Source organism: Bombina bombina, chromosome 4 (genome assembly GCF_027579735.1).
Source record: "Bombina bombina isolate aBomBom1 chromosome 4, aBomBom1.pri, whole genome shotgun sequence".
NCBI classification, from domain to species: Eukaryota; Metazoa; Chordata; class Amphibia; order Anura; family Bombinatoridae; genus Bombina; species Bombina bombina.
In genome coordinates, this window is record NC_069502.1 from 286,266,144 (window position 1) to 286,289,614 (window position 23,471).

At 39.3% G+C, this 23,471-nt stretch overlaps 1 protein-coding gene across 2 annotated transcripts in view; it reads right to left on the reverse strand.

Annotated features, from left to right (window-relative positions):
* HPS3 (HPS3 biogenesis of lysosomal organelles complex 2 subunit 1) overlaps window positions 1-23,471 on the reverse strand; it is a 178,374-nt gene that overhangs the window by 12,024 nt on the left and 142,879 nt on the right. For both annotated transcript variants that reach the window (XM_053709994.1, XM_053709993.1), the window contains exon 17: window positions 5,965-6,055. In XM_053709994.1, coding sequence (XP_053565969.1) covers window positions 5,965-6,055 — 91 coding nt within the window. The remainder of the gene's footprint in view (window positions 1-5,964; window positions 6,056-23,471) is intronic.

A 23,471-nucleotide genomic window follows, 5' to 3' on the forward strand; every position in this document is an offset into this window, starting at 1 on the left:
AAAACATCCCTGCACCCGCAGAGGAAGTTGAAGGACGGATGAAGCCTTTACGAAGATTCTCGTCTAGGTAAAGTTTGAGATGTTCCAGTTCTGGAGTGGATAATGGATATAAGCGACCGTACGGAATTGTAGATCCAGGTTTAATGTCAATCGGGCAATCATATATTCGATGGGGTGGTAGTGATTCTGCCTCTACTTTACTGAAGACGTCTTTAAAGTCAGAGTAAACCTCCGGCAGTTGAGGTTCATCTGGCGTCACCGAAAAGAGGGTGGTTTTCGAAAAAAAAATGTTGTTGACAGAACGCAGAATTTAAATCAACCTTCAGAGTACCCCAATCTATAGTGGGTTGATGTTTTCTGCACCAAGCTAAGCCTATAACAATGGGAAAAAGTGGAGACGGAATAACATCAAACTCAATCAATTCACTATGACCAGTTCATGTGGAAACTAACAAAGGAATGGTCTGATGTGTTATCGGACCACTTGCAATGGAGGACCCATCAATGACTCGAATGGCAACTGGAGAATGCTTAATCACACATGGTATTTTATTACTTTTTACAACAGCTACATTGATAAAATTCCTGTAGGCTCCTGTGTCAATGATAGCTTCAGAGTGTAGGCTTTGTTGCTCCCACTGTAAAAAGATAGAAAGTTTGCAGTAAGTGTGTGTCACTACTGAAGTCTGTGTAGTTGATAATGAAAAACACTTACTTTTCTTTGACTTTAGAAGCAATGGACAGTCCGTAACAGCATGGGAAGCATTGGCGCAATACATACAGAGCATATTTAATCTCCTCCTGGTCCTTTCCTGCAGAGTCAGAGGAGCTCTTGCTAGACCAACTTCCATTGGTTCAGGTCCTGGTCTTGATGAGGAAGAGGAAATTGGAGTTTGTATGGGTTTTGGAATCTGGTCAGCATGTCCCCTTTCTGATCTCCTCTCTCTTAAACGTCTGTCTATCTGGATGACAAGAGTCATGAGTGCTTCTAATGTTTTCGGTAGATCTGTTCGTGCCAACTCATCTTTAATCTTCTCCGCTAAATCGAGACGAAACTGGTTACGGAGAGCTATGGGGTTCCATTGAGAATCCCTAGCATACTGACGTTTCCCTTGTTTCAAGTTTCTCATTGAGGTCTCAGCTGAGAGTTGAGCATCAGAGTCCAGATACAGTTCATCCATCTGAGTGAAGAAATCATCCAATGAAGCTAAGATAGGTTGATTTGTCTCAAAAGAAGCATCTGCCCACACACAGGGTTCACCCCGAAGGAAAGAAATTACAGTGAGGACTTTAACCCTCTCGGTACAATAAGTCTTTGGTTTCAGCCCAAATAAAAGTTGACATGCAGTCTTGAACTGGCGGTACTGTTTCCTATTCCCTGAAAAGGGTTCTGGCATTGAAACAATTGGTTCAGGGATTGGTTCAGGTTTTGGAGCAAATGAATCACGAATGATTCTTCTTAGGGATTGATTCTCCAGTTCAAGTTCTCTTAGTGTTATGCCCATTTGATCAACTCTCTGAGAGAGGGTGTAGACAAATTGAGGTAAGTCTACTGGATCTGTAGTCATTTTGGCTTAGTAATATGTCAGGATCTTGTCACACGTCCTGTGTTGTTACTAGTGAGTAACGTATAATACAGATCACAATTGCAGACTGATCTTATGTTTGTACCACTCAATGATTTACTATCAATATTGAGGATCAATAGTAATTATAGGAGTGGAGTTTATTCAGTAATGGATAGATTGAAATAAGATAGTTATTCAATCTTAAGGCAGGCTGTTGTGGAGATTCAAAGAGTTATGGATTCTAGGTGAGAGAGTGTCAGAACAAACTTCCATTATGATACTGAGAATTATAGTTATGTACTCTTGCACAGTTCAACTGAATACTGCCAATAGGTTATTTCACTTGTAAGTATTTCAGCGGAGGCACTTAAGAGTGAAGAAGGAGCAGGTCTTGTGAGGAGAAGTAACCGTGTTGCTTGACTGATCAGCGAGGTGAGAGGCTGTGATCAGTTTAAACCGCTGCTGCAGTTTTCCTATGCAGAGCGGAGGCTAGTGGGCGTGAACCATCTGTGTCGGCTAGAGTGACAAATGACGTCACACGCCGAACTTCGCTACAAACCAGGATTAAATGTTGCAAGTACAAAGTCCGGTTTGGAAATAATTGTAATCCAATATTAAATGTAGATGGGGAGACTGCTGAAACGGGAGATGAGTGTTCTGTAATTCAGAGAAGGAAGTTTTTTGGATGATGTGGAAAACAGATTGGTTTTGCAGGCGAGTAAGAATCCGTTTCTCTTCAAAGTAGGTTTACTGAGATGATTAGGATAGCAGACAATTGTTGAAGGAATAGATCCAATATTCATATGAGGATAAATGAATGATAGGAATTACATATAGAGAGCTCAGGTACTAGAGACTACTGTGTGCTTGGAGTCTAAATTACTAAGCACTAGGAACAGGGCGTAGTTAGTATTTAAAGGGTCAGAATGAGGCTGATGTCATAGGTGGGAGGAAATAGAGAAAAATCCTGACAAGCGGAGACAGGGGGCACCCCTGTCTGGTCCCGTTACGAATTGGGAAGGGCTGAGATTTATATCCTGCCGATACTTGTGCTCCTGGAGAGGAATAAATAGCTTTCAATGCTTTAATGATTGCTCCTTCAAATCCCATTTTATGTAATATCAGGAAAATATAATCCCAATCAATTCGGTCGAACGCCTTCTCCGCATCCAATGATAGGAGCAGAGAAGGCGTTCGTGTTTGTTTCAGGGTTTGAATTAAGTTGGTGACTCTACATATATTATCTGGGGCTTCCCTACCTTTAATAAAACCCACTTGATCTGGATGGACCAAGTGGGGAAAAATATGATTAAGTTGGTTTGCTATTATTTTCGTAAAGATTTTGAGATCTTGGTTGATTAGGGAAATTGGGCGGTAATTTTGACATTTTTTGTGGTCCCTTCCAGGTTTGGGAATTACTACTATTTTGGCGGCTAGTAATTCAGATGGAATATCCCCTCCCTCCATGACATAGTTACAAAATTTAACAAGGTGCGGGATTAATGCTGCTTTAAAGAGCTTATAGTATTCGCCCGGAAAACCATCCGGACCCACTGCTTTTCCTGGTTTAAGATCTTTGATTGCCCCTAGTACTTCTATAGTGGATATGGGAGCATTTAGTGTTTCCCTTTGTTCGTTAGATATGGTTTGTAGTAAGTTGTGGGTAAAGAATGTTGAGGTGAGTGTTTCCGTCTCCGTATTATGTAAGACCTTTCTCCCGTCATATAGATCGCCATAAAATGTCGCAAAAGTATCTACTATTTCCTGCGGGTGTGAGGTCACTTTGTTGTTTGGTGTTTCAATGAGGGAGATCACTGAGGCCCTGCATCGTTCTCTAATTTTATATGCCATATATCTGTCTGGTTTGTTTGCGAATATAAAATATTGTGCCTGAAGTTTCTGAATGGCTTTAGTGGCTTGCGATTGAAGGAGTGTAGCTAATGCAGTTTTTTTAGATCTAAGCCATTTTTAAATGTATCTAAGTTCCACAATTTGATTGCTCTTACAATGAAAAAAAAAAGTTTATGTTGCTGGAGATTAAATCTCATTCCTCCAGCCTATAAGAGACTGTAAAAAAACTTTCCCGATTCAAATAGGGCATGTATTTTTTCAATTTACTTTTATCACCAATTTTGCTTTGTTCTAGTTATTCTTAGTTGAAATCTAAACCTAGGAGGTTCATATGCTAATTTCTTAGACCTTGAAGGCCGCCTCTGCATTGACAGTTTTTCACCACTAGAGGGCGATAGTTTATGTGTTTCATATAGATAACATTGAGCTCATGCACGTGAATTTACTGAGGAGTGAGCACTGATTGGCTAAAATGCAAGTCTTTCAATAGAACTGAAATAAGGGGGAATTCTGCAGAGGCTTAGATACAAGGTAATCACAGAGGTAAAATGTGTATTATTATAACTGTGTTAGTTATGCAAAACTAAGGAATGGGTAATTAAAGGATTATCTATCTTTTAAAACATTCTGGTGTTGACTGTCCCTTTAAATTGTTATTTCACAAACAGAGCTTCCGCCAACTCTGTATATATTTATATAAAGTAATCATATCACCTTGGCTAACTTTTCCTCATAGTTTAAATTTGTCATTCTCATTATTAGTTTTGTGGCCCTTCTCTGAACTTTCTCTAACTCTACAATGTCTTTTTTTGAGATTGGTCACCAGAACTGCACTCCATTTTCAAGGCCAGGTCTTGACATAGTGACAGAATTATGCTTTCTTCCCTTGCATCGATGCCTCTTTTAATACATGCTAGTATTTTATTAGCCTTAGAAGTCACTGCCCTGCATTGTGCACCAATTGTTAGCTTGTTAGCTATTAGTATGCCCAAATCTCATCCTCCTATGTTTTGCTAAGTCCAGTACCATTTAAATAATAGGTTGTCTGCTTATTTTTACTTCCAAAATGTAGAACCTTACATTTTCCTATATTAAATCTCATTTTCCATTTACCAGCCTATTCTTCCAATTTCTGTAAATCCTCTTGCAAAGCAATTTCATTGTGCACTGACCTAAATACCTTACACAGCTTTGTATAATCTGCAAAAATAGAGATATTGCTATTTAATCAATATACATTAATACAAATATTGAAAAGAACAGTACTGATTCCTGGGGGACTCCACTGATTAACGTAGTCCAATTTGAGTATGATCAATTTACTACTTCTCGTTGCTCCCGGTCTTTTATCCAGCTATTTATTCATGAGCTTTTCAGCTATTCCCAGTCCCTGAATTTTGTACAATAATCCCTTGTGGCACTGTATCAAAAGTCTTTGCAAAATCCAAGTATATCACATCAACTTTAAACATATTGATTAGATTTGATGTCCATGTAACAAAACAACATTGAGGCAAACAGTACTTCTTGTTAAATTGCTTTAAAACTGTTATAGTTTATTGCTTTGTAGCAGCTATTTTTTTTATCTTTATTAAAATTTGACACAATATGATTGAACTTGTTTCTCAGTCAGCAACACACACCAAAGACGGTACTCACACTTTCCAAAGCACTGTCAAGAAGTGCTAATCAGGCAGTCTGGGTAGCTTTGGAGCTCCCCAGCTAGTTCTCTCCAGTCCTTACTGTCAACACCTCAAACAATTACTTAAGCGTTAAAAAATCCAAGTGCATTCAATAAATATAAATCCCAAACATCAATCGGGATATTTATTGAAATAATAAAATGTAAAACAATTAAAAATCACTTAAAAGTTTGCGACGCGTTTCTCAGCGAAGACTTATGTCTCTTGGGGAGAAGACCCAGCCGTTGGTAGTTTTAACATATGAAATACCTGTTGTGTTCAATACCGCAACTTAGAGGCCAGTAACTTATCAGCCCTATTTCCCTTGTTGTAATAAAGTGGTAGAGAGATTGTAGCTTTTCTTGTATCCTCCCTTTTTCTCTAGCAGAGATTTCTTGTATAATATGGACTACCATATAAGCAATAGGTTGTATTGGGTCATTGTAGCAGCTATTTTGTTTTTTCTATTTGGTAAAAAAAAAAAAAAGTTGCAAACTATAGTTTTGCCCCCAATTTGGTTCCATGTGGGTTAAGTATCAGGAATGTTATAATTACTGAACAGTGTAACAGTTTAATCCACTGTAAATTTATATGAATGGCAGCCAAGGGTTCTGTTATAGTGCATACTCTACACGTGTAAAGTGAATTTTTTGTTACATTTTTTTCTCCTAATTTTTTTTTTTTAAATCATCCTTGAGACTTAGTGACATAATAGAAAAAGAAAACTGCGTTCTACCATTTGAAGGAATCTGGAAAAAATATAAGAAAAAAAATATGCAACATCCACCTTGCTTTATCGCCAAACCAAAATATAAGACAATTTGCAGGTTATACTGACTAATTTAAGAAAAAGGAATCATTACCTCTTAAGGATGAGATGAACACTTTGTCGTCTCTTCCAGTCCTTCGAATTCTAACATATAGTTCAGGCAAAAGCTTATTCCACCAAAGAGCCTATCAAATTAGATAAAGAAATTAGAAAGAGAAAAGAATAAAATATGAAATGAAACATATACAGAAGTGAAACTACAGTACACAATTATAGCTAAAAATATATATTTTTTTATAAACAATGGTGACTATAAAAAAGATGGGAAAAAAACTGCATATTGCAAATATAAACAAATAATGAGTTATCTAAGAAGAGCACATTATACAGTGATGATTCATTATAATACGTGGGAAGGAATATTCTAGGCTCCAACGGTATCGGAAGCAACAGAGAGTGACGCAGCAAAATTCACTGACTCAGTCACCAGAGAGACGGCTATTTAGGACTGAAACAATCCTGAGAGCCGAACGGACCCGCAAGTCCTCTTGAGAATGCTTAGCCGAAACTTGTAAACTAAATAACAAGAAAACATAAATAATACTAATAGCACTCGGCACCCCAACCTGACCAGCAAGGTATTATAGGCATCACGTGTCTGAATAAGCCGCGAGACAGAAGATCTGAACCCAAGCAGGACCAGCCTGCAACCAGGGTCATAACTGCCAAGCTCGCTAAATCCGCCCTCAGAGAGGGAGGAAAAAAACAGACAAACATGGGACTAACGTGTCCCAAACAACTTCCGTAGAAGCAAACAGCAAGTATCGATCCCAGAGAAAGTTCCCGCAGGAAACATAGTATGAAAAGGAAAAATAAAATTACTCCTAACTGGATAAAATAAAATAACATAACGCCCAAGAAGAACTGAAAAATCTGCAGGACCAGCCTAACGGAAACCCTGTTTTTCCAACAAAACGGAAGGATCTCAATAACAAGACTTAAAGGAGATTACTTCATCCCCCCACGTCTAACGAGGTGAGCCATTCGACAGAGGAGACTGATGAGTCCCATAACTGAGGATAGGGTCCCCAAACAGCTCAAAAACGTGTCGGAGTAGAACACGAAGGCGGGTCACCCTGTAACGAAAGGAACAACACTCAGGAAGAGTTACACCTGCAGGGAACTGCACATACCCTCCTGTGGCCGAGACACCAGGGGCACTTGGGCACGAACACAATCACAAATAAACATCTGGACTTTGTAGACGCTCAAGCGCCAAACATAGGTAAAAGCGAAAACGTGCCACAACTTCTGGGGGTAACAATCCACCCTCTGAGGAGGAAAAAAACACATAACTTGGGTTACCCGCATGTGTAGTAGTAGGGAGCGGTAGGGAAATCACCTCCCAGAGGACAGGGCCCCCCGAGGCGGATGGCTCAGCAGTCCCTTAAATCCCCGAGCCCGAGGAACAAGGCGCTCTAGAACGGCCTAAAGAACATAACTGACTGACAAGAGTCAATGGGGCCAATTCGCATCCGTCACAGGACGAAAAATCTGAATCAGAAAGTTGAACAAACTCAACATCAGTATCCTCTATAACTGGATAAAGGATAGCAAAAAATGGACTAAATATAAAACAATTTAAACGGCATCTGACACCCACAATGGCTGGGGCACTCACCACCACCTATGAACCAGACACCAGTAGTCTAGAATTCTCCGTCGCCACACAGTCAGGAATGCGGAAAAGGGAGACCAGAACGTAAACATGCCTGGTCACAAGGTGAACCGTACAGTCCAAAAAAAGCGCGCCCGACCGTAAGGTTGCGTCACTTCGAAAAGGCTGTTATGTTCAAAAAGCCACAAGCCCAATTAACACTACACATAAGCAGATTGAATCACATAACAAACATGATTAAAAAAAAACCTGTTCATTAATCCCCCTCAGGAGATATTAACCCTTGATTCCAAGATACTATAAGGAGTCCCACTGAGACCCTTGTATTTTTTATGTAAGTTCGCAGGACAAATGAATTACAGTACATTCATGAAGAAGTAAAATGAAACAATCTTGCCAGAATCTACGCCGTGGAACAGTAACACGGCCCTTCAAGTGTGACGGATAGTAGCATCGCCTCCGCCATGGACTTGAGAGAAGGAAGCAGGCAGCGAAGCGAAGTTCGACAACGCCGATTGCTTGTGGAGTTATTAAAATGAATCGGGATGGTTTCGCAGAAAGACTCTTCCTGCATTTCCAGACTCTACAAAAACAAACTTCTGACACTTCTCTACCAACTTCCTGGGACAAAAGGCAAAGAATGACTGGGGGGGTGAATGAAGTGGGAGGAGTATTTTTTTTTTAATATATATACATAATTAATACACAATAAAAAAAGAGTTTAGACAACATCCATACATTTCGTGTGTTTTATAATTTTGCTTTGCATTTCATTATTTCTGACAGTTGAGGTCTCTTTGTAAATTTATATACCTTATTTTCTATAATTTCTAAATAGGTTTTAGACCTGTCAGCTATTGGGACATTCCTCTTTCTCTCCTCAATTCTAATATATATTATAAGAATAATTAGGCGATGTTACTCCAATCTCCCAATATTTGTGACTCTATAAAGTATTCTGTGTTTTTAAAAGAGTTTAGGATTTCTTTTTGATTAGCTTCAGGCATGGTTTTTATATATTGGGCTCATTTTTCAAAAAAGATTTCAGTTCTGTTGTTAATGTTGGCTAAATCATCCTTTTTTTTTTCTATATTTATCTGATGCCCTATACTTCCCTTTAATGTTCTGATAGTTGTTTTTTCTCTCTCTAGTCATAATTTGAATATAAGCTTTCTTGCCAGTAGGATAATCATTATGATGAATCTTTTTTCTTTCTTTTTAATTTCTCTTGGTAAATCTAAGAGCATAATATTATTCAGTTCTAAGTTGAGTTTTAGCCTTGTGATTTTAGATAATAGTATCAATACCTGGTGCCAAAATTGCCAGATTTTTGGGCAAAGCCATATATAGTGGATTACGTCTGGTGTTGTTTTGTTACATTTTATACATACTGGGTCAATACTATTGTCCCATTTTGCCCGTCTTGTAGGGGTTATATAATCTAAATGTAAAAGTCTCATATAGGATTCCCTTATTGCCATGTCTAAAGTCGTATATTTCACCATTTTAATGCAATTAAGAATCCTATCTTCCGTTATGTATATATATGTTCCTTTATACCAGTTGCCTGATATTTCTCTTAAGCTTATCTTAGATTCCTTTCTTATTAATTGCCTGTATATGACTGCTAATTTATATTTCATTGTTGTGCTTCTCTCAATAATATTCAGGATTATATTTTCTGAATTTAGTTTTTATATCTCTGGTTTTTCAGTTTGAATATAATGCTTAATTTGTAAATATGGAAGAATCTGATCTTTAAAGTTATCAAACTGTTTAGAGTATGTTTGATGACTGGAGTCCCTTCTCGTGATACAAAGGGAAATTGATTCCCTGGCTTAAAGTTTGGGTTGCCTTGTATTGGCAGATGTAGCTTAAGCTCCGATCCTGATTTTAGCAGTTTCTTTACTTTTTTCAATATCCATATTGTATCCTTTATTAAAATGTTATTTTTTTTACTTATAGTTAATTCCTTATGTACTGCGTATGGAAGATAGGCTAGAGCCATGGGACCTGCCATTTTTTGTTCTAGTTCTTTCCAAACACTCTGTCCATTACCCATGATCCATTCTATTGCATAGCGAATCAGTAGTGCCCAGTTGTAGTATTGGATGTTTGGTAATCCTTAGCCTCCTTGTTCTTGAGGGGGTTGTAGTTTATTTAAACTTATTCTGGGTTTTTTGTCTTTCCAAATTAATCTTATTATTATTCTGTTTATACTCTGTAAATCAATCTTTTTTAATAATAAGGGTAACATCTGCATGGGGTATAGTAATTTTGGCAGGACTACCATTTTTATTAACTGGATTCTTCCCGTTAGATTAAAGTAAAGATTACACCAGATCTTTAGATCTCTTTTAATTTGTCTTATCAAGGGATGGTAATTTAACTTATATGTTTTGAATGGATCAATATTTATTTTTATACCTAAATATGTTATGTACTCCTCTTCTACTTCAAATGGGTATTGAACATTATCATTTCCTTTTTGTAGCCAATAAATTTTAGATTTAGTAATATTTATTTTATAGCCTGATATCTCCCCAAAACTTTCTATATTTGCAATTATCTCATTTATATATTTTTGTGGATTTTCAACAAACAACATCAGATCATCTGCATATACAGCTGCTTTTATTTCTAGATTCTCTATTTTAATGCCAAATGGAATTTGTTTCAATAAATAAATGAACGGTTCTAATGATAAATCAAATAATATTGGTGACAGGGGGCAGTCTTGTCGAGTGCCTCAATGCGTCCAGGGACAGCAGGAAGGCCTCCGGCAGAGTCTTGCCACTCTCTGTCCCCTTATTCAGTCTATATTTTTCTATAATTTGTAATATGGTTCTCACATGTGTTGTTGATGATAGGGTCCCCAAACAGCTCAAAAACGTGCCTGAGTAAAACACGAAGGCGAGCCAGCCTATAACGAAAGGCACAATACTCAGGAACAGTTACACACGCAGGGAACTGCGCATGCCCTCCAGTGGCCGAGAGACCTGGGGCAATCGGGCACGAGCACAATCGCAAATAAACATCTGGACTTAATAGACGAACAAGCGCCAAAAATATGTAAAAGCGAAAACGTGCCACAACCTTTGGGGGGGGGGGGGGGGGTGAACAATCCACCCTCTGAGGAGGAAAACACATAACCTGGGTTCCCTTGAATCCCAGAGCCCGAGGAACAAGGAGCTCTAGGACGGCCTAAAGAACATAACTGACTGAGCTGAGTCAATGGGGCCAATTCGCATTCGTCACAGGACGAAGAATCTGAATCAGAGAGTTGAGCAATCTCAACATCAGCATCCTCCATAACTGGATAAAGGATATCAAAAAAATGGACTATATATAAAACAATTTAGACAGATACGGATAGGGTATAGCGCTAGACCAAAACCCTACTTAGCCTCACTAAAGGTTATTGTCTCCTCCCTAGACAATAGAGAATCAAGAATGTAAAATCAGTGGATAAAGGAGGCGCTATAGAGCCGTAGGATATATAGATATAAATAAATGTAAAATTCACTGTATCGTGACCAGTTAAAACATTCAAAAAATTAAAAATCCAAAAATCCCAATGACCCTTAAGGGATACGTTAAAATACTATTTATGTGCAAAATCTGTGATAAAAAATCGGTGATAATTGAAAATAAATGAAAATATCTACGTACATATATATATAAAAACAATTTATCCAAGTGAAAAATCAAAGTGAAATAAATGCAGTATATCAAAGTGCTACCAATGATCAAGTGACAATAATTAGTAAAACACAGATGTGATTTTTAATAAGTCAATGCATAAAAGGTTGACACAAACAATCCATATAACAATCAATCATACATAAAATAACGTGAAACCGGTTTAAACATACACACTATGCATAACCACTCAGATTCCCCAATTCAAATGGGGCTGGCGGAGAACACCTATAATGACTGTGTTCTAATCACCAAGATTAGAACACAGTCATTATAGGTGTTCTCCGCCAGCCCCATTTGATTTGGGGAATCTGAGTGGTTATGCATAGTGTGTATGTTTAAACCGGTTTCACGTTATTTTATGTATGATTGATTGTTATATGGATTGTTTGTGTCAACCTTTTATGCATTGACTTATTAAAAATCACATCTGTGTTTTACTAATTATTGTCACTTGATCATTGGTAGCACTTTGATATACTGCATTTATTTTACTTTGATTTTTCACTTGGATAAATTGTTTTTATATATATATGTACGTAGATATTTTCCTTTATTTTCAATTATCACCGATTTTTTATCACAGATTTTGCACATAAATAGTATTTTAACGTATCCCTTAAGGGTCATTGGGATTTTTGGATTTTTAATTTTTTGAATGTTTTAACTGGTCACGATACAGTGAATTTTACATTTATTTATATCTATATATCCTACGGCTCTATAGCGCCTCCTATATCCACTGATTTTATATAAAACAATTTAAACGGCACCTGACACCCACAATGGCTGGGGCACTCACCACCTCCTATGAACCAGACACCAGCGGACTAGAATTCTCCGTCGCCATACAGTCAGGAATGCGGAAATGGGAGACCAGAACGTAAACACGCCCATTCACAAGGTGAACCGTATAATCCAAAAAAGCGCGCCCAACCGTAAGGTTGCTTCACTTCGAAAGGCTGTTATGTTCCAAAAAGCCAAAAGCCCAATTAACACTACACATAAGCAGATTGAATCACACAACAAACATGATTAAAAAAACCCTGTTCAATAATCCTCCTCAGGAGATATTAACCCTTGATTCCAAGATACTAAAGGAGTCCCACTGAGACCCTGTATTTTTCATGTGAGTTCGCAGGAACAAATGAGTTACAGTACAATCATGAAGAAGTAAAATGAAACGATCTTACCGGAATCTACGCCATGGAACAGGAACACGGCCCTTCAAGAGTGACAGACAGTAGCCTCGCCTCCGCCATGGACTTGAGAAAAGGAAGCAGGCAGCGAAGCGAAGTTCGAGAACGCTGATTGCTTGTGGAGTTGTTAAAATGAGTCGGGATGGTTTCGCCGAAAGATTCTTCCTGCATCTCCGGACTCTTAACTTTCATCCAAGCCTTTACTAAGAGACATACAGGATTACTTAAAACTCCCGTCCCATGTCGAAGAGTACTACCCTCCATAAGAGACGAAAACAAACTTCTGACACTTCTCTGCCAACCTCCTGGGACGAAAGGCAAAGAATGACTGGGAGATGAGGGAAGTGGGAGGAGTATTTAAGCCTTTGGCTGGGGTGTCTTTGCCTCCTCCTGGTGGCCATGTTCTTATTTCCCAAAAGTAATTTATGCAGCTGTGAACTCTTTCCATTTATGAAGAAAAAAAGTTTTATGTTCCAATGAAAAGGGACAAAACACAAATCTGAGCTTAAAATATACTCGGCAACCTAACTCAAGACACCATAGAAATAATGGAAATCCAAAAAAGAACCAAACAAAATCTTTCTCTGTAAAGAAATATATCACAGTTTGGAATTAGAAATCATGTCAGCATGTGGTGGAGACTGTACGCCACGCTTCAGCCCTTGTCTCAAATCCCTCGGGCCGGGCACAACAGCACCCTTAGCACACCTCTGGGCCTCTCTGTTGGTTCTGCAAAGGTAGACGGTGGAGTGCAACACTAAAGGGGGAAACAGCAGTGAGGCCCTATCGCCGGGCCGTGGAGACCCCGTGCTGACTCAGTAGCAGCACAAGGCATTTCATCCTCTCCTTCCCACCCCTGACTTTGGGAGCTACCCCCAGCTGAGTGCTGTAAGCAAGTGGAATTCCACGGCGAAGTCTCTATTCTTCAACTTATGCTGATGTTGTTTGGCTGCAGCCAGGAATTGGCTGTGTTTTCTTCGTCAGCAGACTCCATCTCTGGAAGAGATCTAGGTGAAACCAGCACTTTTTCTTATTTCTATGTTTGCACAGTCGGTTTGCTGGTCAATGAGTCTGGGGAAAGATTGCCTAATTAAGCTATAACATACCCCTCTAGCTACGGCAAGGGACCTTTGGCTTCCAGCTGCACTAATCCATCTACTCCAGTGAAGACACCAGCAACCTAGCATACTGGGACTGTTTAATATCATTAACTATTTAGCCCCACCAATATTGCGGTTCTCTAATAAATGGGATACCATTAATGAAAGAAGAGGAACAAAGTAAAGAAGAAAAGCAGGGGGGGGGGGAAGAGAGGTTTTGCCTTACCTTGAACAGCTCCTTACACACTATTAACTCTTCATTTCTGAAATAACTAAGTTTCCTAATCTTGAAGGATTAACTCTAACCCTGCTTGGAAATTTCCAGCCCTATACGCTTTGCAAAAAAAATCTATATTATGCAAATTAACCCCTAAAGGAAAAAAGGAAATTTTCTAACTCCTATGTCAAGGAAGAGCCCACATGGTTGCTTTATAAAGCCCAACTTATATATATCCCTACTGGTATCACTGGTTTTGAAGCTTGGAGCCTGACCCCCTTCCCTCTGGACCTATATCTCTTACGCATTTAAAAATTGATGCAATTAACACTTTGAGCACTTATATTCTATGGAGAGTTTTTATCTAATTTTTCTATTTACAGCTGTATACCTCTGTGAAGCTCCATCTCCATATTGCTATACCAACAATAAGGCCTGCTTAGTTGTTGGCTTGTAGCGAGAGTAAATAAGTGTTATCACTGCTTAATCTTTGAGTTTGCTTTTTTTTTTTTATTATTTCACATCATTAGTATTTCATAACAGTTGCTGATACAAACCCTACTGCACCTTACTAACTCTGAGCTGATATAGCCTTCTCTAATGTAAAGCAAAGAAAGAGCAAAGGAAAGTGCTGATTTGTGCTTTAATGTTTTTTAAATACTCCATATTATTGATACACCAGAATATGTGCTAACTACTATTCTAGCTTTAGGGAGTATGCTATACTTTTCCTAGTTATACTGAGGCTCTCTACTTCCTAGTATTGTATTGGATAATCCCTATAATAGTGATCTTTTGCTATTTAATATATTCCTGAGATAAAACATATCCCCCTTGTGAAAAGAAAAAAGTGTTATCTTGATTGGTTAGTCAATTATTCACATTGCTCATTGTCTCATATTTCCTGGGCACTTTACAACATTTGCTGACATACACTTACATTATACCTATACACCTATATTATAGGAAGCTTCCTACACGATCGTACCTACTTTGAGGCCTATTATACCTATTTTTTGTCCTGAGAACTACCAGAACAGTGTATTTCTGCCACTACTATATCCATGAGATAAAATTTAATTCCTCCCCCCCACCGTACTCTCACCCTCATCTTTTCCCCCTGTTTTTTTTTTCTGCCACTTCTTAGGCTCTCCTATGGAGAAATGTATCACTAACACTAAACCTAAATCATCCCTAATGGCTGCGAGGGACAGGAAAAGAAAAGCCAAACAGGCTCAAGAGTCTTCACAAAACAATATAGATGATGGTTCCTCATTTCCATATAAAAAGAAGACCAACAAGACTTTATTAAAAAAATCTCAGGAGTTAATTCTATAGGTCAGGAAAGATCTGGCCTCCCTTTCGAGCAATGTCAAACAATACGCCAATAGGCTTACAGAGGCGGAATCACATATTTCTGATCTTGAGGATCAGTTCCTTAATTTCGAATCGCTCCAAAGGGAGGACAACAAATAACTAATTGTGAATAATAGGTCTCCCTGAAACACAAGAATATGATTAACTTTTTCACTTTGTTACTTTAACTCTTCCAAAACTGCTAGACATACCACTATGTGACCCCCCCCCCCACCCTTAGTTGTTGAAAGGGCCAACAGAATAGGGACTATCATGCATAGAAAAGAGGCTAGGCAATGCCCCAGGCTGGTTATCGTAAAACTTTGAAGACAAAAGCAAGATTATGAGGTATTTTAAAAAGAAAAGAGATCTGCCTGTTGCAGACAACAAACAAATCCTTATTGTCCAGGATTTCTCTGCCGAAACCCAAAGTAAAAGAAAGGAGATACAATAACTATGTACACATTTTATTAATAAAGGTATGCAAGCTTTCATAATTTACCCAGCTAAACTTAAAGTTAAAAGAGAGATGGAAGATTTTCTCCTCCCTGAGAGAAGTCCAGGATTTCTCCAAACAAGTACAATAATTCAAACGCTGTTTGTAGAATTTCTCTATGCTGATTTTATTTTCCCTTTTTCCTCCTTTTTTTTTTCTTCCCTCCCTTCCCTGTTACATTTTTGCCCCCCTCAGCAGTCACTGTGCTTAGTAATGTTTGCATTTCCCCCCAGGATTTTTAATGCATGGATGTAACTGGATATTTGAAGTTATTACAGCTGATAGTATAGGGAGGAAGCGAGAAGGTAGCAATTCTAAGTAAAAATCTATCCTACGAACTGAAACATGTTGACAAAGATATTAATGGTAGATATGTTACAATTAAATATTCTAGGCGTCCCCTTTGTAATATGTAACATATATGGACCCAATAATTATGATCTGGATTTCTGGAACTCAATGAAAATTAAACTACTACGATTTACAGATCCAAATGAAATTGTTGTTGGCGACCTGAACATGGTGGCTAAAATCCCGATAGATAGAAGTAAAGTCTGCCCTCATCGAACCCACAAGTATAAGATAGAAACTACCCTTTTTAAGTCATTTAGAGATACCCTTAAAATTAAAGATATATGGCAAAACCTTCATCCTGATATCAAAGCTTATACTTGTGAATTTCGCACATATAAAGGATTTTCTCGACTGGATATGTTCTTGGTCTTGGAGAAAATGCTCTCTATGGATTTGAAAGCTGACATTAAAGACTTTCTTATTTCAGATCATGCCCCGATTACTATTTCTATACACAAAGCAGCTGATAAAAACTGGGTAGCTAACAACTTTTTCTTCATGATAAATAATGAGAAATTCGTACACTGGCTGAAAAATAAATGGCAAGAATACTCATACTCCATCAATAATCAAAATTATATTAATAAACCTGCAATTTTTTGGGAAGCAGCAAAAGTCGTTTTAAAAGGCGAAATTAAAGCATTTATGAATAAATTTAAGAAGAAAATGTTAGCCAGGAAAAAACAGCTTTCTAACCAAGTAGCGAATGCATATAATGCTTACTTAACCTCTTCCACCAGGAGTAACTGGCTCAAATATAGGTCAGCTAGTGAAGAAAAACTTAAATTATGCTTACCTGATAATTTTCTTTTCTTCAGATGGAAAGAGTCCACAGCTGCATTCATTACTTTTGGGAATTCAGAACCTGGCCACCAGGAGGAAGCAAAGACACCCCAGCTAAAGGCTTAAATACCTCTCCCACTTCCCCCATCCCCCAGTCATTCTGCCAAGGAACAAGGAACAGTAGAAGAAATATCAGGGTGAAAAGGTGCCAGAAGAATACAAAACCAGAAAAATATGGGCGGGGAGCTGTGGACTCTTTCCATCTAAAGAAAAGAAAATTATCAGGTAAGCATAATTTAAGTTTTTCTTCATAAATGGAAAGAGTCCACAGCTGCATTCATTACTTTTGGGAAAACAATACCCAAGCTATAGAGGACACTGAATGCTAAAACAGGGGGTATAAGAGGCGGCCCATTCTGAGGGCACCAGGCCTGAAAACCCCTACCCAACAAAAACCCACTTCGTCCGAAGCCAAGAAAACCTTGAAAGAAGGAAGGAGCCCCAATGACTCTGACCCACAGATAGTCCACAAGCCTTGCTAGAGACCGCCCCGACTTGGAGACCTCAACTTCCATAGTTGGAACAGAACAAGCCCCGGAACAGCAGACCGCTATCCCCTAGCACCTGTTCCAACCTCCTGCACACAGGGCAGGTCAACGGCCCTCCCGAGAGAAGAAAATTCCACCTCTTAAGAAAGGCAACTACCCCCTCAAAGGGGAGAGCACAGATAAGGGACAGCGCACATGCCCAGAAGATGTCATGTTCTGCCTCAGGATATTTTGTTGGAGCCTCATTGTCTGGAACATTTGTTTTAAATGAAGATTAGTAGAAGCCATATAGATTGAAAAGATATCAGATTTATTTAATTACAAAATACTTTGAGCAAATACTTGCAGGGTATTTTAAATATATACTATTCAGGTATGCTATTTCCACATAAGCCAGGAGTGGAAAGGAACAAACAAGTAAGCAGAGATACAGATTCAAAAGGAAAGTCTTTCACCTGGTAATAACTGAAGTGCAGGATTTGCACAAAGCAGGAAACAACCTTGTAAACAGGTAACAGGTTTAAAGGTAAAGTCTTTCTCCTGGCAATTACTGAAGTGCAGGATTTGCACAAAGCAGGAAACAAACTTGTAAACAGGTAACAGGTTTAAAGGTAAAGTCTTTCTCCTGGTAATAAATGAAGTGCAGGCATTGCTCAAGGCAGGTAACAAACTTGTAAACAGGTAGCAGGTTTAAAGGTAAAGTCTTTGTTCTGTTAATAACTGAAGTGTAGGATTTGCACAAAGCAGGAAACAACCTAGTAAACAGGTAACAGGTTGAAAGATAAAGTCTTTGTCCTGGTTATAACTGAAGTGCAGGAATTGCACAAGGCAGGAAACAAACTTGTAAACAGGTGCAAAGGTGAAGTCTTCCTCCAAAATGTACTGAAGTACAGGAAACAGGTTCTGACTTGTGACAAAACAGAAACAATGTGAAGACAATGTGCAGCCTAACAGCCAGCCTTAAATAGGGAGGTTTTGCACAGGATTGGTTCTGAGTAAATCCAAAATTGAGAGTACCTGTGTTTTGCACAGGTGTAATTACAAGTAAGACAAATACTCATTTAACAGATATTTTAAGTTGCTTTTGAAACTGATCTGCTAGAACTGGCTGTGGCTCAACATACAAGCAAACAGGATAAATAAGGACAGAGCCACAAGTTCAAATCCCCACACAGCCATTTCGAGCAGAATGCCTCCCAGACCTTTTCTTTTTAGCCTGGAGGTTGGTTCGTGACAGAAGACAAGAAAGTCATAGTCTGATCAAACCATGGACCGAATAAAATTCATCCAGACACCACTGTCGATCCCACAGAGAGAAAACTCCTGAACACACTCCGTAAAAGTCCATGTGCAAACTGATGTATTACAGAACCCACGCAAAGTGAAAGGACATATCAACTATCAGCTTACAAGCCAGCAAAGCCTACAACTAAACCATTGCAGGACCTTTCCAAGGACCAAACAGTCCATAAGGAACATGTCAGCAATCAAAGGTGAACGCAAATCCTGGCTCAGCTGCTTGCAGGCTCAATGAGCTAGTCTTAAAGCCAAAACTTGTGTTCACTGGACCAGTCCGCAGGATCATAGTCTCCAGACATCCATAAGGATCCAAAACAAAAACCCTGGGCCCGGGCCCCAGATTGTTTACAACACCCCAGGGAACACAAATACCTTGTCTGAAGGAATCAAACCTCACAGAGGAAGATAACCAGACTAAACCGGAGAATGGGAACAAGACTCACTCGCAATTCCCAGCCCAAGGGAAGAGACACCCCTAGCAGGAGTCCAACCTCCAAAAATAAGCTAGGGCGCGACAGAGTTGCACAAATACTCTAGAACCCAAGGGCCTCGAGGACAACACACAAGAAATCCAAGACCAAGGGAAAGCAACAAGGACAGAGTCACCCAAAGATAGAGAGTAGAACAAAGGCTAGACTCCATAGTCCTCTTAGGATACATAACCAGAGGACCACACCCAAGGAAAAAGAATGCAGAGCATCCAAACCCCCAGTAGAAAAACCTAGAAAAACCTCTAAGCAAAGCTTGGAGAAGGAGACAACACAGCATATCGTCCCTGATATGGAGACGACTAACTCCCGGAAGTAGGAAAACACGGCCCTGACTTCCTAAATTAAAGTAGACAAGACCAAAAGGGGCAATTTCAAAGAACCCCTGAGGCAAGACCGCTGCCAGAACCGGAAGCAAGGAGGACGGAAGTCCTCCCAACCTCCAACCCACGCAGGGAAGGAGACACTCTAAGACCCGACAGAAAAACGGATCAATTGAGTGTGTCGCAGTAGAAATCCTAGTCCCAGACGACCAACATCAAAGGCTAATGAGGACTGAACCAATCCCCCCTGCCTCACAGACCCTCAGGTCCTCTCAGAATGCTTAGTTGAAACTTGTTAAAAAAACCAAGGAATAACACATATTAATTTGAAGCACTCGGTGCCCTTACCTGACCAGCCAGGCAAAATAGGCGCCACGTGTCTGATTAGGCCTCAGGACAGAATATCTGAACCCAATCAGGACCAGCCTGAAAACAAGGGCCCTCACTGTCAAGGCCACATAGGACTAAAATTAATCCAGAACAAACTTCCTTAGAAGAAACAGTGCAATCAAACAATTGCGAGTATTGACTCCAGATAAAAACCAACATGAGCTTTAAACCAAATAAAAACAATCCTCACTGGATAAAAATAAAAGATAAGGCAACCCGCAGGTTATCGCCTAAGAAGAACAGGCGCACCCACAGGACCAGTTCAACAGGGACCCTATTCTCCCAAGCTCAGAACTGGAAAGGATACTCAATAACAAGACTATAAGAAGAATACTTAATCCCCTTAGGTCTAATTCTGTAAGCTATTCAAAGAAGCAGACTGACAATTCTCAGATCCATAAAGGATGGGATCTTCCGACAACGCCACAACGTGCCTCAATAAAACACGAAGGCGCGCCAGTCTATACTGAAAAGCACAGGATACCCCAGCCGGAACAAAAGAAGACTCCGGCACCGAAGGTTGACCCCCTGAAGTCTTGTGGACAGTCGTTCCACCCGAGAGCTGAACAGGCCATCCCATGTCTGAAGGGCTCTGGATAACAGAACTCAAACAATATCTTAAGCCAACTTCTGGAAGTTGCAGATTCGGCAGTGCCAAAATTATGGACATGCGACATCGTGCCGAACAAGCCACCTTCCAGAGAAGGATAAGCAAAGTCTGGGTTACGTGCATGCGTAGTAAGCGATGGTGGAAGGGAACTCGCCACTCGGAGGACAGAAGCCCCAGAGGCGGATGGCTCAGCGGCCCTTTGATTCCCCGATCCCGAGGAATTGAGCACTCTAAGACGGCATTCAGAACATAACTGATAGGCTTGTATCATCCAGGGCAATACGCATTCAGCGCAAGGAGAAGAAAATGAAACAGAGACGTCTGTCTCCACAATATCAGACTCCTCCATAACTAGGATATTGATACAAAAGATTGGACCAAAAATCTAAAACGGCACCTGACAACCACAATGGCTAGGGCACTCACCACCACCTATGAACCTGACACCAGCGGACCAGAATTTCTCCGTTGCCACACAGTCAGGAATGCGGAAATGGAGGCCAAAAACGTGACCACGCCCGGTCACCAGGAGAACCGTATAGTCCAAAAAAGCACACCCGACTGTAAGGCCACATAACTTTCCAAAAGCCGTTATGTTCCACAGCCATGAGCCAAATACACTACACATAAGCAGGTAGAATCACATAACAAACATGATTAAACCCCCCCTGTTCAATAACCCCCCTCAGGAGATATTAACCCTTGATTCCAAGATACAAAAAGAGCCTGACTGAGACCCTGTGTTATAAGTTAGGCCCGCACGCTGGTAGCCCCTCGGGAAAACATCTGTAATACAGTACATTTCATGAAGAAAGTAAAATGAAATGATCTTACCAGAATCTAAGCCGTGGACTAGGAACACGGCCCTTCAAGTGTGACAGATAGTAGCATAGCTTCTGCCATGGTCTTGAAAGAAGCAGGCAGCGAAAATCGTCAATGCCGATTGCTTGTGGAGCTGTTAATACGAGTCGGGACGGTTTCACAGAAAGACTCTCCCTGCATCTCCGGACTCTAACTTTCACTGAAAGGCTGACAGGATTACTTAAAACTCCAGTCCCATGCTGAAGAGTACTACCCTCCATAAGAGAATAATTCTGAAACTTCTCTGCCAACCTCCTGGGACGAAAGGCAAAGAATGACTGGGGATGGGGGAAGTGGGAGAGGTATTTAAGCCTTTGGCTCGGGTGTCTTTGCCTCCTCCTGGTGGCCAGCTTCTGAATTACCAAAAGTAATGAATGCAGCTGTGGACTCTTTCCATTTATGAAAAAAATGACCTTTTTTTAATCCAAACCTCTTGTAGGGAAGAGTTAAGGAAACAGAGCTTTTTTTTTAAGTTTGGAAATAGATCTGTCAAGAAACTTGCTAATATGACATAAGAAATCTAATTGGATAGACCTTATTAAAATTGGGGCTGTATCTCTTTCTGAGACCCAGGATATGTGTAACAAATTCTATAAATACAACCAGAAAGTATACGAGAAGGATAGAGTTGATACCCAAAATAAAGAGGACCTTTGGCACCAAATTTGTACCCCTAGGATAACTTTACAGGAATGACTAGCTCTCAATGAACCCATCACAGAACTCAAGATAATGACGGCTATTAAGGCTTTATCTCTAAACAGCCGGCCCAGATCAAATACCCAATGGATTCTATAGAATTTTAGTTCCCAATATTGTTCACACTATACTATATTTATTGAATGACTACTACTCTCATGGAAAGATACCATCCTACTATTTCAAGAAAGCTTTCAATTATTGGATTGCGTCTGGGGGGCGTCCCCACAACCTTAGGAACGCCCTCCAGACCGCGATCAAATACTGAAAGCATAGAAGGCTTCAGGACATCCGTTAGCTATGACGTTCTATTCCATCGTAACGGCTTTAAAGCCCAGTGTAATTATGACGGAACAGAACGGCGTAACGGCATTAAAAGGTTAAACTTTCCACGTCAATTGATTAATATTGATTCTAGATCAATTAAATCCTACCAGGATTTAAAAGTAGAATTTGATTTAGAGGACCAGTATTTATTCGCCTTCTTACAAGCCAGGCACTATCTATTGAGTCTCTTCCCTAGAAGTTACAAAGATGACTGGTATCCTTTATACTCCCCTTTATACTCATGTTTAAACATTTATAAACAGGGTAACCACCATCTATCATATTGGTGCAAGACCTTGCTAAAAAAAAGGAGAAGAAAGCATCCAAACCTTAGCAGAAAAGTGGCAAGATATACCCTATTTAATATATAATTTTGTGAAGGCTACCTGCAGAGCAAAAATTTACTCATTAGTGATGTTTTTTTTTTTTATGTGATTCTGCTCTCGAAAATTCATGATTATTATATTTTCTTTTCTATTGTTTTGACAAATTGTATTGTGTCAAATATATACCCATATTACTACTGTAAATCTGATCTATTTATTTTTTTGTCTAAAGATGCCTTTTCTAAGGAATTTCAATTTGTAATATCATCTCTTGCATGAGACCTTGTTTGTTTTAAGCCTCTGTCAAAGTGTATACTATTCTATTATTCTTCAATAAAAATAACAAAGGAAATCATGTCAGCAGACAAGATTCTAATTATAATGCACTTCTAGAAAGAACAGTTGAAGACATTAGTGAGTGACAACAAAAGAAAACTTTTGCACATTTAAACAACATAAGATGCTTAAAAAAAATCCTACTGGAAGAATAAAAAAAAAACTGCACAGAAAGACAAAGTTCAAGCAACAGCCATATCAGCAATATATACTACTGGGCTTAAAATATATCTTGCTTGCAAATAAGCCCTCCTAAGGAAGGAAATAAATGTTCTAACTAAAGGGACTATAAAGGAAGAGCTATCTTCCAGATCTTTAAAAGGAATGCTATAACATATAGCCAGAGTAAAAATTGCCTCAACCATTTTGAGAATATTTTCCAAAAGCTCAATAACAGAAGCATGAAAAGGATACAAATTCTTAAACCTTAAGAAGAAATAAATACAATTCTGGATATAATCTCAGAAACTGCAACAGGGACAAGAAACATACCAAGGGATTAAACAGTA